Below are 23,817 nucleotides of genomic sequence, written 5' to 3'. Positions count from 1 at the left end.
TTGCAGAGAAGTCAAGTCCTAAGTGTTAATTCACATCTTACAAATGCTAATTTTAATAATACAAAACCCAATCTTTGGATGTGTTACAAAATTTGTTAGCTTGCCGCATTTATCCTATCAACCTTATATTCTTGTAAAAATGTCAAATGTCGAGTAAACAGCAATTTTTCTATCCTTCCAAAACAAAGGTGAGCCCTGATAATTCACTATAGTCAATGGGGGTAGGATTAAGAAAAACAATTCTAGATCTTAGCCAGGAAGGGCATACATAAAAAAGTACCACTTCTGCAAGATTTTAGGACCAAGTCCCTCTTCATTACTTTTTGGATGTTAATTTTAAAACACTTACCCTTGATCATTTCTGATTGCTCCCATGACTCCAAGCACTAATGGCCATCCAGGTCCAAGACTGTCTCCCTGACTCTGAAGAATCTGCAGCACACATTCTAATTGCTTGAGTCGGATATCTGGATGGTTAATACTGGACATCTCCTTTAATGGGTTCAATAAAAGCAACTGCAGCCTCTGAAAAGAGGGCAGGAAACTAATTAGGAAGAGAGGTTCAAAAAGACAGGAAGGCTTTACAGCTTTTTTTTTAAATTTAATTTAATTTTATTATGTTATGTACAGCTGCTTTTTAAATTTACATTCACCTCCATTCCGACCATAATAGTAAATAGATACTTTTCTACTAAAACAAACACTGAATATGAGTCTCTGTTATCACCAGAGGTTTATTTTGCCCTCTTTTACTAAAATAAGAGAAAATAAAAACCAATCCTCAACATGTTAGATTTTGGGTTAAATGGAGAGAGATCCTATATTAAAAGACACTAATTAAAGACCCCAAACAAAATATAATTAATTAAAAACTTTTTTTTAAAAAAAGACACTAATTAAAGACCCATATGAAATTAATCTCACTAAAGGAAATATATCTATTTATATCTAGCTATATTTGGAGAGAGGAAAAATCTCCAATTTCTAAAATCACCTTTCATTTACTCTGTTAATGTATATCACATGGATTTAAATTTAAAATTCTTAATACTCCTAAAAATTAAGTATGGTAGACATTAACAAAGATGGCATAAAACAACTGGAATCCATTAGAGTAAAAAAAAAAAAAAGTACTCTGTTCTGGTCCTTTCAGTATCTGAAAGCACTTGCTTCATTTTTAACTTTTTTCTCTTCAAGGACTCACTTATTTGGTTCGCTGACTGAAAAAAAACATTTAAGTTCTCACTATGTGCCAGGTATTAAGCTGAATGTTAAGGATATGGATCAGGGTTTTCTTTTCAAAAAACTTAAACTATAATAGGAAAAGGTATGAAATCACTAAAATATAAGCTCTATAAGAACATACATCTTTTGTTTTGTTTATCATTCTATGCCAAGAGCTAATACACTAGTGGCACATCGCACGTACTCAATAAGTAATATAATTACAATACAGTAAGATAATGAAGGCAAGGAAATGCCTATTAAATACCTCATTCCTGCTCAATCTTCAAACAATAGAACTTTGGTGGACTTTTAAAAAAACTGTATAAGATAAAGGTGAATGATTACAGAAGTCAGGACAAAGCGCTGAAAAACTCTGGAAGAATAAAATAACTTTACAAGTATTTAAAAATAAAAATCTATTTTATTGTACTTGTCTCTTCGAGTACTTGTTTTCTCCCCTTGTAAGGATAATTAGAGAAAAAATTAGAGACAGTTAAGGACCAAAGCAAGGAGGATAATAAAGTAGGGTGTCAAAATAAAGCTTCAGCAATGTATGAACAGGGAAACTTCCACACTGGGAGACCAGTTCTAGGTAATTTAGTAGCTTTAATTCCACGTCATTCACAAGAAAGTTGCTATAATCTTTAATAAAGATAATCCTAAAAATCCAGACATATCAACCTTCAGTAAGATATCCATGGCCTACATATAAAATAGAATATTAAGCAACAAAACCCATTCTTGTAATATCATCCAGTTGATAAATTAAGAAAAAATTACATATGGGAGATGATGATTTTATATTAAGAATTATTTTTAAAAAACAATTTTTTTTTACCTGGTTTTGTGAAAGTGGAGGATCATGGTTAAATGTTAATCCTGCTTTAATAAGTGAAGTTAAAGCTTCTGCTCCCCATTCTCTCATTCGAGAGTTTGGATGCTGGCAGACCTGAAGCCAAAACATCAAACAAAAATTAAATATTTAACTTGTATACTTAAGCTATGTATCACACATCAATTTGAGAAAAGAAAAATTAAAACATTATATTTTCTGTTCTTTCACACTTTTTAAGATTTTATTTATTTATTTATTTATTTATTTGAGAGATAGAGAAAGAGAGAGCCCAAGCAGCAGGAGGGGCAGAGGGAGAGGGAGAAGCAGGCTCCCCGCTGAGCAGGGAGCCCAGTGCAGGGGCTCGATCCCAGGACTCTGGGATCATGACCTGAGTCGAAGGCAGACATTTAACCAACTGAGCCACCCAGGCACCCCTGTTCTTTCACATTTTAAAAATTATACCAAATGTTCATCAATAAGGACTGAATGAAAAATTATATATCTAAAATGTAAGTTAGCTTACCTTCTGTATAAGGGGCAAAGGAAGCAATAGAAGAGACAGAAGATAAAAGATGAAACTAAACAAGTCACAGAAAAAAAAGGATGTCATAAAAGTAAACTGTGTCATCAGAGTAAACAAAAGAAGCAAGCTGACACTAAGGTTCCTAATTAGGCCTACCCTCATAATCAAATACTATGCTAAAATCTTAAAAACTTATTTTTGTGCCATTTGGTGAGAAGGTCCATGATAAAGAAATCTATCCCTTAATAATTCATAAAAGTAATTCCAATAAAATAGAAAAAAAATAAAGAAAAGGACAAGCACATTTGTTTTTCTTATTAAGAATAATACCTTTCCTAGCTTACTCAACTAATACAAAATGATCTTGGCAATCTAAACCTAAAGCACACATGAAGACATGTGTATCTGACAGAAGCAGCTGTTACTGAGAAGTAGCTAATTATTACCAATCATTCCAACTTGGACACAAGAGTATACAAATTCAGATGAAATTCCCTGGTACTATCTATAATTAGTGATACCAAACAAGCTTTTCCCTTTGCAGAAGAGCTATCTCAGGATCACAGGAAAGGCTGTAAGGACACAGTGTTTACTACTAACTCTCAGCCCTTGAAGTTTCAGAACTACCTGAAACTGAGGTGGATCAAAGACTGTATTAACAAAAGAAAGAGGTCCCAAGCTAACAGCTAAAGGAGCCTTCAGAGATTGCATTGATGTATCACCCATTTTCAGCCAAAAACAAAACAAAACAAAACCACAACCTATTCCTTCACCAAAGCAATTATTGCAAAACTTTAGTCCTTGATAAATTATACAGGTATAAGTACTAGGAAAAAAATGGTAATGCTGATTTTTCATATGGTTATCCAGAATCATTAGCTGTTTACGTCTTCATTCTTAAAAAAAGTAAACACAGTATTTAAGAAAAAAATTACCTCAAGTAGATGGCCAGTTAGAGGTCTCCAAAGAATTTCTATTCGGTGCATGTTAACTAGACCCGTTTCTAACAATTTGGCAACAGCAAAAAGAGATGGTTCCTAAAGAGAAAACATATTGCATTTTGCTATTTTAAGAATTTTTAGTACCTCAAATGTAAATAAAACTGATAATATTCTGAAAAGCATGACTATAATTAATATCTAATTAGCATAAAATTAGCAATAATTATAACAGAACCTCAGTTATCATGAGACAAGCCTTCCTGCCCACCCCCAAGTATCCAGAATAGCTTCTAATTGGAAAATTTGGTTAGGAAGAGAACGCCTTCATGAGGAAAAAGTGAAAAATTCAAAACTTATTTCAGACACATAGAATGGCTAGTCTTCTGACCAGAAGGAAAGATGCATTCTGCCATAGACTTAAACTGTGTCCCCCGAAAATTCCTATGTTGAAGCCCTAACCCCCAAGTTAATGATATCTGGAGATAAGGCCTATAGAGGGTAATTAAGGTTAAATGAGGTCTTAAGGGTGAAACTCTAGTAAGGTAGTATTAATACCTTAAAAGAAGAGACACCAGAGACCTTGCTAGTGCACTCTTGAGCACTCCTTCCGCACCACATGAAGACACAGTGAGAAGGCAGCTATCTTTCAAGCCAGGAAGAGAGCCCTCACTAGAACCACCATGCTGGCATCTAGATCTCAGACTTGCAGCCCCCAGAATTATGAGCAAATACATTTCTGTAGTTTAAGCCACCCAGACTGTGATAATTTATTATGGCAGCCCAGATTGACTAATATATATTCTTATGAGTGTAATCTTCAAATGTTCAGGTTTTATGTGTGAATGTCAGGAAGTATGAACAAAGCATAAGGAAGACATCGGAGAGCAGGGGAAAGAAGTATGAAGTCAGGAATATGGCAGATATCAGAGCTGTCAGTTTAGACACTAACAGAAAAGTAGCAGAAATAGAAGACAAACCCCTCTCCTCAGTTGCTGGCATTTCACCAGTGAGAAAGGGAACTAGTATTGTTTTGAGACAAATATGGTCAGACTGATCCTTCCAGCATGTGCTAATGTTGTGGGTACCTTAAAAATTTCTGTGGTAGAAAACTGTATCATTGTAGAAACAACATGATACCTGTGAACTGCCTGTAACTGCTTACGATTTCATTTCAACTCTACCACTTAATAGCTATGTAATACTGAGTAAGTTACTACTTCCACTAAATTTTTTTAATCTATGAAATGGAGATAATAATATACAGAAACAATCATATGTTAGAAAGTATCTGGCACATAGTAAGTCCTCATAAATGTTGCCTAGTATTACTTCCTCCTCCTCCTTCTGCTTATTGTAATCAAAATGCACACAGGAATCATGTGGCATTTAAAAGAACGTACAGATGTCCATGTCTCATAACCAAAGATTCTTATTCAGGAAGCCTAGAATGTGGTCCTAGCATTTGTATTTTTTAAAAACTCAACAGCAGACTTTTTTTTTTAAGATTTTATTTATTTATTTGAACAAGTGAGAGAGCAAGACAGAGAGCACACAAGCAGGGGCAGAGGGAGAGGGAGAAGCAGACTCCCCTGCTGAGCAGGGAGCCAGATGAGGGACTCAATCCAAGGATCCTGGGATCATGATCTGAGCCAAAGGCAGATGCGTAATAGAAAAAACTCTACAACAGACTCTGATGCACACAAAAGTCAGAGCCACCAGTGACGTGGTTAAGAATAAAGCTCTAGAATGATACATATGTGGGTTCAAATACAAGCTCTAACATTTACCAAATAGGTGATCCCAGGGAGATTAGTTAAGTTCTCTATTTTCATATTTCATCTGTAAAAAAGAGGATACTACCACCAAATCTCACTGATTTGTTTCACATGATTAAATAAAATAATGTAAGTGCATAACATATAGTAAACTATGAACAACAGTTGTTTTTTTATTTTTGCCACTGTTATACTGAGCTTGGTATACACAAATATAATCAACCCCACCTTCTTGTAGGGAAGAATTTGCCAACTTTACCATAAGCTACTTCCTCAACACAGTAGCACAAATTCCTCAAATGAGGACCAAAAATGAGATAACTGGTCACTTTAAAGCTACAATAAAGGACGTCGATATATACACCTCTAGGGATTAAAGCTGACATTGATAAAGTATTTTTAAACAATGAAGAAAATTATACAAGTTTCTACTTATTTCAACATCTGCATATTTTATAATAATTTTTATAGAAAGCACAACTAAAAAATAAACTGTTTTATGCCTCCATTTAAAAATTTTTTATACTTGAATACTTTAATAAACTTTTATTTCTGTTCCTCATTTACCACTTCACTTTACAAAATTAAATTCTATAATAGAAAAATGAGAACCCACTCTCAGGAACATAATCTCCATTCCAATGCATCCATGTTCTCAAGAATTGTTCCCTCTAAAGCCTCCCTGAAATATCACATCTACTCCTACCACTCTCTTGAAATTGTATTCTTCCAGGTTAACTATAAACTAATAATAATCAAATTTCCCATTTCTTCTCAATTCTCATTCTTCTTGACTTCTTAACATTTTTCTCCTTTGATTTTCACAAAACTGCCCTTTTCTATCTAAATTATACCATTCCTTCAATATCTAACTCCAATCACAAGTGAATTCATTTTGATTAATCTTAATTCCTTTAGGAGAAACATGCACTAAAAACATCTTCCATAACAAGACACTAAGGATTCAGAAAATAAGTCTCACATCACTTAATATCTATAACTTTATTTAAACTCTTAGACCACTTTAACTAGCACTGAACCACGAGCTATTTGAATGTAAAAATTTTATATTTCCTTTGTATTTCCTAGCAGAGTATGAGTACATAGTAAACATACTGTGGTTACTGAGTGAATACATAAATTCTCAAGATATTACCACAAAAACTTGCTCAGATTTAATTAAGATACTCTATTAAAAATATATTTGTGTGTTAAGAGTTAATCTTAAAGATGTAGGACTACTAAAGATATCAAGAAATTGGTTACTTCACTATATTTTGTATTACTCTTGCCTTAATTTGGAGTAAACTATAATACATATTTTCAAACACTTGCTTGTTTATGTAAGTCTCTAGCTATGTACTGTAATATACAAAACTTCTCCCTAATAAAACCCTATTGGTTAATCTTTAAATCAGTGTTACAGATGACAAGCCACAGTATAAAGAAATATAATTTAGGTCTAGGCAGAAACAACATAATTTTGGATTCTTACAGGTATATGTTAAACAAGTTATAAAGCTGCATTCTCTGCTTTTTCATCATGTTCTGGGTATCTTCACCTATTTGTAAATGGTCACTTTATACTTATTTTATTTATTTTTTTAAGATTTTATTTATTTATTTGAGAGAGAGAGAAACAGCATGAGAGGGGAGAGGGTCAGAGGGAGAAGCAGGCTCCCCACTGAGCAGGGAGCCCGATGTGGGACTCGATCCCAGGACCCTGGGATCATGACCTGAGCCGAAGGCAGTCGCTTAACCAACTGAGCCACCCAGGCGCCCTTATACTTATTTTAAAACACTGTATTTTAAATAATTTCTAAAATATAAATAAATCCATATATTCCTGTGCTTTCCAATATAAATTATATTTTCAGTACAGAAAGAAATGTTCTTGAATGTCAATATTCAAAAGTACTGTTCTATTCATTTAGTCAATGAGCAAAGCAAAAATTTAATTTTCAAGATAGGGAGAATCATTACCTTTAGAAAGAAATGATTAGCTCCTTATTTTCCATCCCAACGAAGGCAAGAGAAACTGAGACATATATATATTGCTTGATTTAAATCTTATATTGCCCCAATCATATTACAAATATTATTGTGACATTTTATGGAACTCATTCATAAATGTGGTATTGCCTTTACTCTTTATCAAAATGTTTCTTAAAATACTCCGCACCCAAGAGAAATTAGACACAGTTTAAAATTATAATACATATTAGACATATCACAAACCACATCATGTCCTCTTCACTCCCCACTTCAACAGATAACAACCCTACTCAACAGAATTGAGATAGCCTGCAAGGTAAGCATTAGTCTCACTATTAAAATACTGAGATCATAATGAGTGTACACCTTATTTAACTCAATAATGTACCATATTTAAAACAGAAAGATAGAATATCACACCTTATTATTTCCATAGGCCATATCCATTGCTTCTAGGGATAAGGAGCAAAGTGCATTTATTAAATGGTGCAATGATACGTCATCAAGATACCTATAATGAAAATGAAGAAATAAAACATTCTGATCTAAAATATATACTAATAATATTTCTATCAATTTTAAAAACGAATTCTTACTGTGAGCTTTCAAACAATCTTGAAAGTATATTGGAAATCACTGGTAAATCTGTCATCACTGCTGTTGTCAGAACCTAAGAGAAGAATACAATTAAATGTAACATAAGAACATTTCAGGAGGCACAAACTGAGTAAACTAACTAGAGCTTACTGTACTGGGTCCTTCTACAGCTCTCCCAGGTTTCAAGGCACCACCACTACTAGGCTTTAATCCCAGAATCCATACAAGATGCTGTAAAATTAAAGGAAAAAAATAAATTTATAAAATTATAAAAATTCTAATAACCAAAATTAAAAATCAGTAGTAACTTCTAATAACTAAAATTAAAATCAGAACTAGGTTTCCAATAACTAAATTTAAGTTAGTAATTACTATTCATATACAATACTTCTTATACCAAGCATAGGAGGTAGAACTTAAGCCATCAAGAGAAGCATTCCATCACTTTGTACAATACAAGCCACATCTTTTTTCCTTTCTAACTTTTCCTTCTTCCAACTTACTACCTATTCTTTAGGACTGCCCAAAGCACCAACAGGGATTGCTTAGTTTAACTGCTAGCACTTAGCTATAAAAACAACACTGACCTCTGACCCAGAGCCTACAACATACCTGTAGAGTTGCCAAGACAAGTTGCCATGATGTTCCAAGCACAGCTCCGTGGCAGTGTGCCAAGTTAAGTAAAGTCCTCATACACTGGATATTTTTGGAAGTGAGCTATATATATTTTTAAAAAAATATATTTGTAAGAACTGTTATACATTCTTGTAAAGCAGCATTATCATATTCAAATATTTTTTGAAATAAAAAAAATATTAAGAAAATGGTTTTGGATGGTTTTCTACAGAACAAAATAATTTGCTTAAAAGTTGTGTTATCATATATATATTAGAACCTCTCATAAGAAATTCCAGATGGGGAAGGTTAAGTAAGGAGTTTTAACAAATAACATAAAAGCTTACAGATTTTACTTTACTTGAAAACAAAAGCGTTTAAAGAGGTATAGCTAAACTGGTATCATGTCATATTAGTTTACATTATGATTTTGAAAATCAACCTGTAAATAAATATTAAGACTGCATAAAGGACAGTTTGACATTGGCCTGGAGTCACATTTGCTGAGTTCATGTCATGGAACTACCATAACCTTAGTCAAATTAACCTCTCTACCCATCATTTCATTTCTTTAGAATGTAAACAGCTGAGGGCATTAAATCATATAAGACAAAATTCAATAAATCTTAGCTGCCATCATCATCATCATCATTATTATCATCATCATGGAGAATATATTTCTTTTAATTTGGTCCTTAATGTAAGATATACATTATGGCCATAATCACTGGTTGGAGCTAATCTCCTGTGATAGTTACTATTAAAAAGATGATTGAAATAAATTACTTTTCAGGGGAAAAAAGAAAAGTTGTGTTATCATAACTGCTTATGATAATGTCAACTGCTAATGTCTTCTAAATGTATCAATCGTCCAGGTAAAAAAGAGTAAAATAACTATAGTGATAAAATTTGGCAAACATAAAAAGGTACAAAAGGTGTGCTAAATAGTTGGTAACAAAAATAAGAAAAGTACTTTACCATTACTGTCCCTTGAGGCTGGACTGCCAGAGGTTGACCCACTGCCACAACTTGCTGGTGAGATTCACTTGATGGACTTATCATCATAACACTTTGGCCCTGAATGGAATATGCTAGAACACAAAGGAAAGCTTAAATAATTAAGATTTACTTCTCACACTGCATTCAAAGTAATGTTAATTCTTTTTAAAAAATATTTTATTTATTTATTTGACAGAGAGAGACACAGCGAGAGAGGGAACTCAAGCAGGGGGGAGTGGAAGAGGGAGAAGCAGACTTCCTGCAGAGCAGGGACCCCGATGCAGGGCCCGATCCCAGGACCCTGGGATCATGACCTGAACCGAAGGCAGATGCTTAACGACTGAGCCACCCAGGGGCCCCAGTAATGTTATATTTTATTTTATTTTTTTTCATTTGAGAGAGAGAGTGCACACAAGCAGGGGTGGGGGAGACAGAGGGAGAGGGAGAGGGAGAAGCAGACTCCCCCCTGAGCAGGGAGCCCAATGCAGGGCTCAATCCCAGGACCTGAGCCGAAGGGAGGCATTAACCATCTGAGCTACCCAGGCACCCCAGTAATGTTGTATTTTAAAACATTAATTTGATTACACTAAGTTTAACTATGACCCTTACATAGTTACCTATTATCTATATGCAAACATTTTTAAAACTCAGGAGGTATAAAAAACCAAGATAAGTTAAATAAATTTTAAGTAATTTTCTATATAACTTTTTAAAATTATAAAACTTTGGCAGACTTCTTCACATGCAAAACAGAATTAGGACACATTAAGTATTTTAACATTCATTCCCAATAAAGTTTTCTAGTTAAAGTTAGAGTCCAATTTTCACATTTTCAGTTTGAAAACTAAATATCATATTGAAACATATTTATATTACATGTAACAAACGAGTGTTTTCAAAGTATTCAACGAGAAAAAAAATTGAAATGTTAATCTAAGTGGTTGCAAGCATTATTGTTCTACTAGTTCTGTTAGAAAATAAATAAAAACCACCATTTCAACAGTATGATATAGTTTACAAAAAACTTCCAGATTTTCTTCTATCTTCACAATTATTGTTTAAAATTGGTATTATTCTCCCTGCACCCCCATTGTTTTAAAGAGATAGAAATAATTGAAACTCCAGGTCATTAACTTCTCAATGAGGTCAGAGTCAGTGAGTGGAACAGCAGAGACTTGAACTCAGAATTTCTATAATCTTTTCTCTACACCATGTCATTCCACTAGATGAAAAAAACTGTGAATAAGCTAAAGTCTTACATTTGTTGGAAAGGGTGGCTGCAGTGGTGGTATTCAGTACAGTAAGAGCATAATGGGGAGGCAGGGAACCTTTGCATATTGCAGTTATAAAGGCGTCTCTTGAAGTAACAAGGCCCAGTCTTCCACAAAGAGCAGCCATAGTCAATTCAGCTTTTAAAATATTCTCAGTGGCAGCTTCATCTGTGCTGAAAAGAGAAAGTATTTTATTTAACATGATTAATTTATGTTTAATTATACTGCAAACATGACATGGAATTAGGTATTCAGTGAAGTTGTAAGAAAATCTATACAAAAATATTATCAAAATCAATATACTTAAGAAGGAATTTTAACTAATCAACATAATATCTGAAAATCTGAACTGGGTAAAAGCAATATATAATATATACATTCATTATTGAAGAAAATGGTCACGCACTCAAAAGATTTAACCTAAAATATCAAGCATTTTTTTTAAAGATTTTTATTTATTTATTTGAGAGAGAGAGAGAATGAGCAGTGGGGAGGGGCAGAAAGAGAGAGAGAGAGAGAGAGAAGCAGACTCCCTGCTGAGCAGGAAGCCCAATGCGGAGCTTGATCCCAGGACCTGGAGATCATGACCTGAGCCGAAGGCAGACTTTTAACTGACTGAGCCACCCAGGTGCCCCAAAATATCAAGTATTTTAAAATCAGTAAATCCTGTCATTATGGAAAATAAATCAAAGGAATTCATAATTATCATCACCGTAAAAGTAGCAGAAAGGCTTGAAGTGAAAAAGGCATTCTGTAATTTTAGGATTATATTTTCCATTAAAACATCATGACAACTATTCTGGTAGGGAGCAGGACAAGAATAGGATGAAGGAGAGGGAGGTGGCAAAAAAAGAATAATGTTCAACACATATTAAGAAATAATTTTAGGACCAATTTAAGTAACTTTTAATGTTTGTTTCTTATTAACTATCATATGCAATAAAAAAATTATAAAGACTTAATACCTGGCATCAAGGAGGAGTGAGAGAGCAGCAAGTAAACCACACCAGCAGGCATTCACCATTTCTTCCCAAACAGCTCTACTAACTTAAAGGACAAAAACATATAATACTTCATGATCATTACAGATAGCATAGTATTTGACAATACATCATTCTAAAACCTCCCTAGTCATTTGACAATACATTACATATTCTATCAACTCAATTACTAAATACTAAAGCTCTAATAGTTAAAATACATTTGAAAAAATGAAAAAAACGACACCAGTTTCAGAATTCAATTAAGTCTTTAAGGTGTTTTAAAATATCAATAGTAGGATCGTTCAGTACACAAGTTAACTGGTGTGTGTGTGTGTGTGTGTGTGTGTGTGTGTGTGTGTGTGTGTGTGTGTGTAATACCAGTTCCTATTCCCTTCCCCTACACTGGTGTGTGTGTGTGTGTGTGTGTGTGTGTGTGTGTGTAATACCGGTTCCTATTCCCTTCCCCTTCATTGAGCCAAACTTCCAGCCTCTGTGACCAGCTAGGAGAAAGGCAGTGTAACAAGCTGTTCAGCCAGATTGATTTCTATACACTGGGAATCGAGCAAATGAGTAAATCCATTGAATAAACTGGGACCAAGTTTCTCACTTTTGGAAAAGGTAATTGAAAACATGCAAAGTTAAAAATAAGCCTTGTGGTATAAACCAGAACTGGAGAAACCTCATTTAGACATTTTTAGACAAACATTTTTAAAACGTAAAGAGGTGTGTGTGTGTGTGTGTGTGTGTGTGTGTGTATTTCCTTTCCAAGTAGTAAGAAGCACACAAGTGCCCATGTATTAGTTTCTAAATACTAAACTAAAAGGAGTGAGGGCTCCTTAGAAAAATAACTGATTCCTGGGTTTGGCAAGAAAGATCCAAGATGAGCTTGGAACATTGTGTTGTGTCAGATAGTGAGACAGTGCTCAGAAAATGCTAAAAGGACACAGTGGCCAGTTTGAAAGGGGTCCCACTGGCCATATCAGGAACAATCTGAGTGTTAAACCAAATAACGATAATCATATTGTAACCTTTCAAACAAAATAGAAATCTAAGAATCCATACTAATATAAATGAGAAATTAAAAAAAAAATGGGAGAGAAGGGAAAGCTCTCTTTATAGCAAAGATCTCAAAGTATTTCTCCACAAAAAGTTCATAATTAATCTTACACTGAAGAAACCAGACACCGTATTAACCAAATGACAAAAGTTAACATTACCAATAATGAGACATACTGATAACTGAATGCTCCTGCTATATTGATAGACTACATTTAACACAGCAATATTTCTATGGTAGCCCTAACAAAAATGAGTAAACTGAATCTAATTATAAGGAAACAAAAGACAAACCTAAACTGACTAGCCTATACTCTTAAAAAATGTCAAGGTCATATAAGACAAGAAAAAAACTAAGGAAGTGTTCTAGATTAAAGGATAGTATAGCAACATGGAACTAAGTTCAACATGTGATCCAACATAAAAGACATTATTGGGTCAACTGGCAAAATTTGAATGAGGTCTGGGATAAGAAAATACTGGGTTGATGCTAAATTTATGATGGGATTGTACTGTAGTTATGTTAGGAAACTGTCCGTATTTTTAAGAAAACACAAAGTATTAAGGGATAGTGGGGCATTACATTTGCAACTTATTCTCAAATAGTTCAGGAGAAAAGCATAGTGACATATATAAATAGAATGGTAACACAAATAGGATAGTGTTAACAACTGGGAAATTAGAGTGAAGGATATATGGGAACTTGAGTACTTCTACAAATTTTCTGTAAATTTCAAATTATTTCAAAATAAAAATTAAAAATACAGACATCGATATACCTATTTCCTTATCCATTTGGTCTGATGTTGACTGTAATTCTTGCTGTTCTGATGACTGTGTTGGTGAAGAAACTGCTTCAGTGGTAGTCTGACATTCTGTTTCAACCTCTCCTAACTCTCCTTCAATCATACTAGTGATTCCACGTACAAGGTCAAGCAAACAATGGAATGCCACAGACATAGCATAACCTTCTGGTATAGTTGGGGGCTCAACTTTGTCCAACATCTCTAGGCTGAAATTAAGAAAAAACACTAATTAAAAGCCACGATAATGAAAATATATAAAAGTATCCGTAGTTCATAGAAATGAAGAGCAACAGAATAGGAAAAGTCAATGGACATTACTGAGTTTGTTTCATTTGGAGGAGGGATCCTTTCTCAGTATTCTAAGAAACTGATTAGAAAAATTAAGGCCTGACCACTGCCATAACTAATTATTTCAACAATTTACTTTCTGCCTCTCCCCCTAAATGTGCCAATATTTTAATTGTTGGTATTAGAGAAATAAAGACTACATATAAAATAGAGTAAGACTAAAGAGATTATAAAACTTCTCAAACTCTGACTCGGTTGCTTTCAAAATAAGGTACTATGAAATCAAATCAATCCTATAAACAGGAAGATATTTTCACACTGAGAAAGTATTACTGTGAGATATCTAGCTTAGCTATCATCTCAGACACACCCTGCCAACATAAGAATAATACTCAGAGCATAATATGTCAAAGTTGAATTTTAGAGCAGTTTCTACCCCATGGTTAGAACAAAGCTTTCAAAAAGAAAGATAACAAATCTTTTGTCTTAAATCATGGCAAATAAGGAATTATGGTTTTAAATTCCTTAAAATTGAAATCCATCAAGATAATGCAATGGAAAAAAAAACTGGTGGTACTGGAAAAACTGCATATTCATATACAAATGAATGATGGTGGATCTTTACCTTGTACCATATACAAAAATTAATTCAAAATTAACCAATGACCTAAATATACAAGCTAAAACTAAAAACTCTTAGAAGAACACACAGGCAAAAATCTTCATGACCTCACATTAGGTAATGATTTGTTCAATAGGATACCAAAAGCACAAGCAACAAAGGAAAAAACAGATAAGCTGAAGTAGTCAATATTAAAAACTATTGTGCTTCAAAGGCAACTATTAAGAAAATGAAAAACAATCCACAGAATAGAAAATTTTTGCAAATCATGTATCTGATAAGGGACTAAAGATCCAGAATATATAAGAACTCTTACAACTAAATAATAAAAAGACAACCCAATTAAAAAGGAGCAAAGGATCTGAAAAGACATTTCTCCCGAGATGATATATAAATGGCCAACAAGCACGTGAATGAGATACTCAATGCCATCAGTATTTACAGAAATGCAAACTGAAATATGGTAAGATAACATTTAATGTCCACTAGGATGGCTATAATCAAAAGACTATAACAATAATCAAAAGACAGTAAAACTACTGGTGAGGATGTGGAGAAATTTGAGCCCCTATACACCGTTGGTGGGAATATAAAATGGTACAGTCAGTTGGGAAAATAGTTTGGCAGTTCTTCAAAAAGTTAAACATAGAATAATATATGACTCAGTAATTCTACTCCTAGGTATATATCCATGAGAAATGAAAACATATGTCTATGCAAAAAGTTGAAACAAATGCTCATAGCAGCATTATCTCTAAAAGCCAAAAAGTGGAAGCAATCCAAATATCCATCAACTGATGGAGAAACAAAATACAGTACATCCATAAATTAAGAGTATTATTCAGCCACAAAAAGAAATGAAGTACTGATACATCCTACAACACAGATGAACCTTCAAAACATGCTGAAAGAAGCCTGAAAAAAAAGAGTATTTATTGTATGATTACATTTATATGAAATATCCAGAATAGGCAAATCAGTAGAAATGCAAAATAGATTAGTGGTTGCTAGGGGAATGGGAAAGGGAGACCAGGGAATGACTGATAATGAGTATGGGTTTCCTTCTGGGATGATGAAAAATGTCCTGGAATTAAAGGTGATTATTGTTAGATAGCTTTTGAATACAGTAAAATCGTAAAATGTATACTGTGAAAGGCTGAATTTTATGGTATGTGAATTACATCTCAAAAACAAAACTGAAATCACTAAAGATTACAGTAAGTTAAAGAGATTTCCAACCTCAAATTCTAAAAGTTACTGAATCATAATCAAGACTGGAGGTAGGTAATTTGTAAAGAAATGCAAAACTCGGAATAAACAATAACAACACCTACAAATAGCTACCATTTGTTGTGTAATAACTCTTGGCCTGGGACTCTAAGGAATTTTTTGATGTATATTATCTTGTTTAACTCCTCACAAACCCCTAAAAGATACAGATAATGAAACTAAGGACTAAGGTGACACAGTTATCCATCAACATTTCTTAACCCAAGTCTGACTCTAAAGCCTATCAATTTAACCCCTAGTATGTGCCAGCTCCAAGGATTTTAAAATTTAGGTAATCAATAAAGATATATTTATATTACTGATCAAAAGAGATCTAAGTTCAAACAAGGAGGTAAAGTTTATGGGTTTAATCGTTGCCAAGCCAATGAGCCTTTCAGAGCCACACATTAAGCCTATGAGTGCTAAGCATTTTTTCAGACAAATCTCTATTCTCAAAGAACAAATGATCTACTGAGAAAATGCATCTAAAACAAAGAAAGTAATTCTAAATATTCCAAACTCTAATCCCCAAATTCTATGGTAAAGACCTCAGGTGCTAGAACAGATAAGAGAAAAAGGTGATTTACGCTTATTTTTATTTACACCACAACCTAAAACAAAGCCCACACTTTCTTACCTCAATATTTCAGTGGTATTTAATTAGAAATAGTACATAAATACCAGTTTTAGATAAATGTAACCCATTTATTTAAATATTTTTAAATTTAAGGTAAAGTTGCAAAACTGGTGCAAGCCCAACTTTGAAAGGAGCCATAGTGTAATCAATCAGAAAGAATATGTCAACAATACTTAGGTCAAAACTACTTCTGTCTGTGCATTACTTAAGTTTTCAAATGATTATATACTTAAAAGTCAATAAAAGAACAGAATACACAATCAAGATTTACATGTATGCCTTCAAAGAAAATAGTGAAAATAACTTTATACTGAATCTCACAGCAAATGAATGAATAAAAGATGCCAACTCAAAAGGGAGGCTTCCTTGGAAACCTACTATTCCATGTGCAAAAGAAAACCCAATATTTTCTGGCTATTTTTGATTTCAGAGGTGAGTAATCTCAGTGTTTATAGCACTAAAAAAACGCCACTATTTATATGTTCCTTTAGAGATTTAGTCCTAAGTTTTCCTTCAAGTGAAATAATGTGCTGTACACTCAAAATCATAGTATTTAGTAGAAGTAGTTAAAATCCAACTCGCTTAATTTGTAAGGACTAAATTATCAATGAACAATTGGTTTCAGACTTCCGTTAATAAAAAAGTAATTCGTATAACTTTGCCAAGTATTTACTCTCGTCACTCATTTAATTTTTCTTCTTCAAGCACACATCTTCACTCTCTCCCTTTAATTATGTTATTTTGCTCAATCTTGTTTCCTCAGAGATAATTTCTGTCACTCTCTATCCCCCTAATTTGTTTTTTCTTCAAAGAATTAACCATTACCCAAGGTGATATTATATGTTTATTTGAACCTTTACTGACTATCTCACTCACTAAAATGTAAGCTCAATGAGGGCAACTAGCTCCATGTTGGGGTTTTTTTCAATTTATAAAATGAGGTGGGGAAATGCATGAGATTATTGTCTCCTTCAGTGCTAGAAATCTGATTTCTTTTAAATTTGATAGTCTAGTATACTAGAGCACTAGCCTTTGTAGCAAACAAAAGCTTATATGAAACTATGTAACTTTAATATCTTTTAAATGACTAAGAATAACAATGAATTTTAGTTAAATATTTCAGTCCTCTATGATTCTATACTTTCATAATTTTAGGCAAAATAAAGCTGCACAGCAAAATACTATGATTATACTATGCAGACTGACATACCATATAAATTTATCATCTAAACTAGTCAGAGAGTGCTGGGCACATAGGTGAGGGGGAGTGGGAGACATAGGCCTCCAGTTATGGAATGAGTAAGTGATGGGAATAAAGGGCACAGCATAGGGAATACAGTCAATGGTATTGTAAGAGTGATGTAAGAGGACAGATGGCAGCTATACTTGTGGTGAACACAACATAATGTATAAACTTGTAAAATCACTGCGTTGTATTGTACACTTATGTAACGTGTGTCAACTATATTCAAATTTAAACAAACAACTAGACAGAGACTCTGCTTCACACTTTGAGTTCTGATTTACTGTCATCGGAATGGTGTTTCAATTATACATGCCAAGCATTCAAAATGTATTAGCTGACCGCCTAACAGTAACCGCAGTAGTGTCAAATCTATGTAGGATTGATTGCTTTATCTCTGTAGCACTGTAGTTAACTCCGACTTAAGAAAAATCAACAATACACCGCCAAATATGTATTTGTTAAACTGAAATGACTAATGACAATAAAAATAACACATATGGAATCCATTAAACACTTTAAGTTAATTAAACTAAAAGTACTGTGTGTTAAACTCTAAAAACGTAATTAGTTAGCTACACAGTTAAAATAACTTTTCTCACCTATAGAATCCTGAAAGGTAGATATATCACTACTCTCATTTTATAGGTAAAGAAACAGAGATTTTAAAAAAAGTTAACTAATTTGCTGCTGGTGACTCAGTTAGTATTAGAAGACCTAAGTCCAAAGTCATATACTTAAATCAAAGAGCCATATAAAACAGCTAAACAGGTCCTCAGGTAAAGAAACCACATTTTGTTTCACAATACTGTTAACACTAACACATAAGTAATTTGTACAAAAGAAAACAACAAAATTCAATCCTATGTAAAATTCTCAACATGTGACAAGAGAAAATTAGTTCTAAATTGTATTATTTGTATAGAATTACTAGGTTTAAAATTCAAAATATAATGCAAAAACATTTTAGGATAAAATAATCCCAATGGCATCATTCATTACAAAATAAAACTACTACTACTTACTAGGTGGCTTTTGCACTGCCTTGTACTGTTATAGTTAGAATAGGTATCCAAGTTCCTCTATATTCAAATGCTGGTAGCAAAGTAACACCTCCACCAATCCCCAACATTCCTGAGTTAGCTGGTGCTGAGACGGGGCCACCTGAGTTATTGTTTCCTATTAGGTAAAGGGAAGAAAGCAAAGATACCAATTTACTAGTTAATTACAAATCCATAATACACAAACATCTGTTCAATTAAAAAAATTTATTCTAGGGGCGCCTGGGTGGCTCAGTCGTTAAGTGTCTGCCTTCAGCTCAGGTCATGATCTTAGGGTCCTGAGATCGAGCCCCACATTGGGCTCCCTGCTCGACAGAAAGCCTGCTTCTCCCTCTCCCACTCCCCCTGCTTGTGTTCCCTCTCTCGCTGTGTCTCTGTCAAATAAATAAATAAAATATTTTTTTAAAAAATTTGTTCTATAAGAAGGGATACTGCACGAATAAATGAAGTTCATCAATCCTGTTTTTGCTATTAGAGACTCTATTTGCCCAGAACACGACTTCCTTTTTTATAAAAAAGGTACTAATAAGTAAAACTACTACAAAAACTTTATAATACACCTTCTGTTAGATGATTTATCAGAAGTGAAGATTAAGAATTAAGAAATCATTAATCAGACAGTAAAAAGTAGAAGATAAATATAAAAAAGGCAAAGAGAAACAAGAAGCCATATGTTGATTTCCAAACAAGCTTAAATCAAGTTTACCTATTTTGTTAAAAGAGAGACTAACAGACCTCCTAAGGTGGTGAACCAGGTTCTTTTAAGAGAGGCACAAAACGAAGATCCTTCTTTTTTTTTTTAAGATTTTATTTATTTATTTGAGAGAGAGACAGAGAGAGCACTAGCAAGGGGAAGGGCAAAGAGAGAGCGAGAAGCAGGCTCCCTGGGATCATGACCTGAGCCAAAGGCAGACACAACTGAATGAGCCACCCACGTGCCCCAAAATGAAGATTCTTCTAAAATGAAGATAAGCATCTAAACTCTTATTCTTATGTGATTAGAGAAACTGAAAGTATACCAGAGAAGGAAACATATTCTGGAAAGAACTAAACATAGCTGCCTCAATGAGACTGAATATTCTTTAAGTATAAGTCTTTACCACCAATACATTTAGGTAATCCATATTTCTCCAGTCACAAAATTTCTACAAAATATCCTCTCAGAATAGTGAAGACAGTAAATCATGGCAGAATATTAAAAAACAAAATATGAATTAGCCTTTACCAGCTTGGTTTGTTGTAGCAGGATTTCCGGTAGGAGGGACAAGAAACAATGACTGTATAAAAGATCCCAGGGCATTCACAATGTCACGAAAAACCTTGGTAGAATGCTGTTTCATGTCATAGGACTGACAAAATGACCTGTAAAATAATTTTAAATGTTTCTGAGAAAAACAGCAATTAATATTGATATATCAGTCTATACTTAAAACTTCATCACACCTGAGTGATTTTACTAAGTTAGTACAAAGGTTCAGACTGAGGTCAATGTTATAAAAAAAATCATCTTGGCTATATTAACCAATAAGTTTGGATTGATGGCAATTACTACCCATATATTTTTGCCCACCTCTCAGTTGTTTCCACGCTTACACCACTACTGCTCCATATACATAAAATATACAATTTTCTTTGTTTAGAAATCACTAATATTTGGGAATAAATATTTAAACTCTTCCTATTAGCAAACATTAACCTATCTATTTAACAAAATATTGCTGTGGTTTTACCTTAAGAGCTGAGGCTGCACACAGAGTCTGTGTATTGATTCTACTGCAACAGCTCGTAACCACTGTGGTTTATCTGCATCCAGAAATTTCACCAGAAGTGACAGAAATATCTCACATTCAGTTACCTAAAAAAAAAAAATTTTTAATAGTATCTCTTTAAATCTAAGATCAGAATTTATAAATTACATTATTGTTCTTCGTGTTATGGACAAACCAATAAAATCTTCCAATTTTAAATAAATTAAAATTCATTTAATGGGGAGTAGAGAAAAAAAGGGAAAAGCACTTATATGGGGAAAGCTAACAGTAAAAATAATCAGTCTCTCTTACGTCCCTGCAAACACACACTAGAGAATTGCTAAAACGGTTCATCTATTACCCTTATTCTTTACAAAGCACTATGCACCATCACACCACCCTCACTCCTGGCAGGTAGCATGTATCATGTCAACAGCTGATAGGATGTAGGTTCTTCTCTTCGATAACACCACAAGTTTTTCCATATGTTCTTTTGCTGCTTAAACAAAGAGGCAATAAGCCTAAGCACATTTAATATATATTTTCTAGTAGGAAAACAAAAAGGAATCTGTAGCACTTGACAGGTATAAATACATAAAGTACTTAGAATAAGGCCTGGTACATAGTTTTGCTTTATAAGTATTAGTTATCATTACCATTATTAATATAAACCATCTTCTCTGCATGCTCTTTGTAAATAAAAATGTTTGAAGCACATTCTCAACATTATGTATTAAATGTCTAACAAATGAGGGGCACCTGAGTGGCTCAGTTGTTAAGCGTCTGCCTTCGGCTTAGGTCATGATCCCAGGGTCCTGGGATTGAGCCCCATATCGGGCTCCCTGCTCAGCGGGAAGCCTGCTTCCCCTCTCCCACTCCCCCTGCTTGTGTTCCCTCTCTGTCTCTCTCTCTCTCTCTGTCAAATAAATAAATAAAATCTTAAAAAAATAAAATAAATAAATAAATAAATGTCTAATAAATGAATAAATGACCAAAAAAAAGTAACTGGGTTTTTCAAAGGTTAACGGATTACGTCTGTTGTACACTAACTTAGGACAGAGCAGGACCTCTGGGAGCTAAGAACCTGACCCTGTGATTACTAGGCCAAACTGAACCCTCCTTTTACACTAACTGCAGCAGATTACTGGATGAGTTCGCTGGGGGTATCCTGAAATGAGCGGGCATCACTTCAGGCAAGAAATTTCAGGAATAGTGGCCCTCAGGATGTTCACCCAAAGCCGTAGCAGCTGGTATTCTCTAATGCCTTTCAGTATTGTTAACTGAACGCTTAAAATTAGGACATAATCATGAGGATAAAGCAGGAGGCATAATTAAAAACTTTATCCGTGGACTGCTATGAATGGGGAAGTCATAAAACAGAGGTTTAGCACTGTTCTAATCATGACAGTTGAAAAGCACTAGTTCAGAAATCAGATAGGCTCAGCTTCTTTAACCACCAAATGAGTGGATGACAAGCTACATAACCTTCTTAGAAATAAAGGATAAAAATACCTACATCTTTCTGAGAAATCAAATGAGAAAACTGTAAGAATAAAAACATCCCCTAGGGGCGCCTGGGTGGCTCAGTTGGTTAAACGGCTGCCTTCGGCTCAGGTCATGATCCCAGAGTCCTGGGATCCAGCCCCGCATCGGGTTCCCTGCTCAGCGGGGAGCCTTCTCCCTCTCATGCTCCCTCTGCTCGCTCACTCTCTCTCTCTCTAATAAAAAAATAAAGAAATAAATCTTTAAAAACATCCCCTAAACATGATAAAATGCCATGCAAATGCAGAGCACATTATTTTTTCTAAACAAATGATCCTTTTAGTAACAAACTGATAAAGAATCATGCTGATGACTCACTGTGCAAATTGTATCTACTACAGAGTTTTAACATTAGTGGGGCCTCCAAATGTACACTACCTACTTTAGAGTGAAAGTGAAATATAAATGTGGTAGAATTGAAGGCTTATCAGCCAGGTTTTGAGGCCAGAAAACAAAGGCTCTCAGAAACATCATTATATCACAGCCAAAGGAAACACTGTTATAAAACTTGCCTTGAAGAGTATATCATTTTCTCTCCTGTTGGAGGCAGACTACAGCACAAATTAAACAAATTTATACTGTAGCCACTAAAACCTCCCAATTTGGGTAAAGGAGAGCCTCTCTCCTGAGGTCTGGAACTCTGTTCTCCCTTTCTCCCTCCTTGCCAAGTGTGAAAGTCTGATCACAGAACTCGTGTTGAGGTCACTGCATTGTTCTCAAGGGCATCAATGGAGGGTGCCTGCTGTGAATCTGTTAAGCCTTTTCCCCTAGAGGTTGAACTCACCGGGAAACAGGTATTAAGATTGGTATCTACGGCCTAAGTCCAATTCCTTGTGGCACGAAGATACTTCATGAACTCCACTGTAAGCATGAAGAGTGATGAATGTCTGAATTCCTAGTCTTTTGGTAATGCATAGTAGTCAAGAGACAACTGATGCTTAAGATTAATCAAAGTCATCCTGGTAGAAATTCTAATCACAGTATCACATGGATTTCTGATAGATTATGTACATAAGATAACTGTTGGCTTAGGACACAAGAAAGCCTGATAGAATATTTAAATGCAGGAGTCTATCTCTCAAAGCCTGGTAAGAGTTAACAACCTTATAGTTAATGGATTTGTTAGCACTAAGATCCTTTGTATGTACTAAGACATGTATGTGAAGAAGTAGAACATTAGGTTGGATAAGTCAATTTAGCCCCATTCATTCCTTTTTAAAAGCAGCAAGTCAAAGGCAGAAGAGAGATATGCTGGCCACTTATAATTAAACTTCATAAATTCCTTAAACATATCTTCCTTAAAAAGATATCTGGGAACAAGCCTAATGATTCAGAGGACAGAAAAGCACCTAGCTCAGATGATAGAAAAGAGAAAGAATATAGTATACTAGCTATATTATAACTCTTTCTGAATGACTGGGGCATTCCAGTTTCCTCTAGTCACTCTAGATATATTAACAGAACTAACCTTTGAATATTAGCTATCTACACCCCTGAGCTACTTGATAGAATGAGATAAGCTGGTGAATACTGGGGGAAAACAGATTCTCTAGTTCAATGATTCCCCAAAGTGGGGTCAAAGTGACGTCATAATTATTTTTATAGTAATAATTACTTGCCATTTTCAGTGCATTGACATTTGTAATGAAGGTACAAAAGCATGGTGGGTAAAACAGCTTTATCAAGAATCAAGGCACTAACACCAGACTGCACTACTGTCATTGTATTCTTCACCACCACACACATTTTTTTAAAAAAAGGTCTATTTCACTAAAGAACCATAA

General features: G+C 34.2%; 1 protein-coding gene across 3 annotated transcripts in view; it reads right to left on the bottom strand.

Moving 5' to 3' along the window:
* MON2 (MON2 regulator of endosome-to-Golgi trafficking) overlaps positions 1–23,817 on the bottom strand; it is a 102,530-nt gene that overhangs the window by 40,482 nt on the left and 38,231 nt on the right. For all 3 annotated transcript variants that reach the window (XM_028110836.2, XM_028110837.2, XM_088025264.1), the window contains 14 exons: positions 20,474–20,598; positions 19,969–20,105; positions 18,708–18,861; positions 13,597–13,829; positions 11,744–11,825; positions 10,767–10,951; positions 9,487–9,599; positions 8,506–8,610; positions 8,044–8,124; positions 7,893–7,966; positions 7,717–7,807; positions 3,521–3,622; positions 2,066–2,176; positions 350–525 (listed from right to left, as the gene is read on the bottom strand). In XM_028110836.2, coding sequence (XP_027966637.1) covers positions 350–525; positions 2,066–2,176; positions 3,521–3,622; positions 7,717–7,807; positions 7,893–7,966; positions 8,044–8,124; positions 8,506–8,610; positions 9,487–9,599; positions 10,767–10,951; positions 11,744–11,825; positions 13,597–13,829; positions 18,708–18,861; positions 19,969–20,105; positions 20,474–20,598 — 1,769 coding nt within the window. The remainder of the gene's footprint in view (positions 1–349; positions 526–2,065; positions 2,177–3,520; positions 3,623–7,716; positions 7,808–7,892; positions 7,967–8,043; positions 8,125–8,505; positions 8,611–9,486; positions 9,600–10,766; positions 10,952–11,743; positions 11,826–13,596; positions 13,830–18,707; positions 18,862–19,968; positions 20,106–20,473; positions 20,599–23,817) is intronic.

The sequence above is a fragment of the Eumetopias jubatus genome, unplaced genomic scaffold, assembly GCF_037043125.1.
Source record: "Eumetopias jubatus isolate StellerSeaLion01/CBP00866 unplaced genomic scaffold, mEumJub1_p1.0 scaffold_8, whole genome shotgun sequence".
Lineage (NCBI taxonomy): Eukaryota > Metazoa > Chordata > Mammalia > Carnivora > Otariidae > Eumetopias > Eumetopias jubatus.
This window is presented reverse-complemented; position numbering and strand designations above follow the sequence as displayed.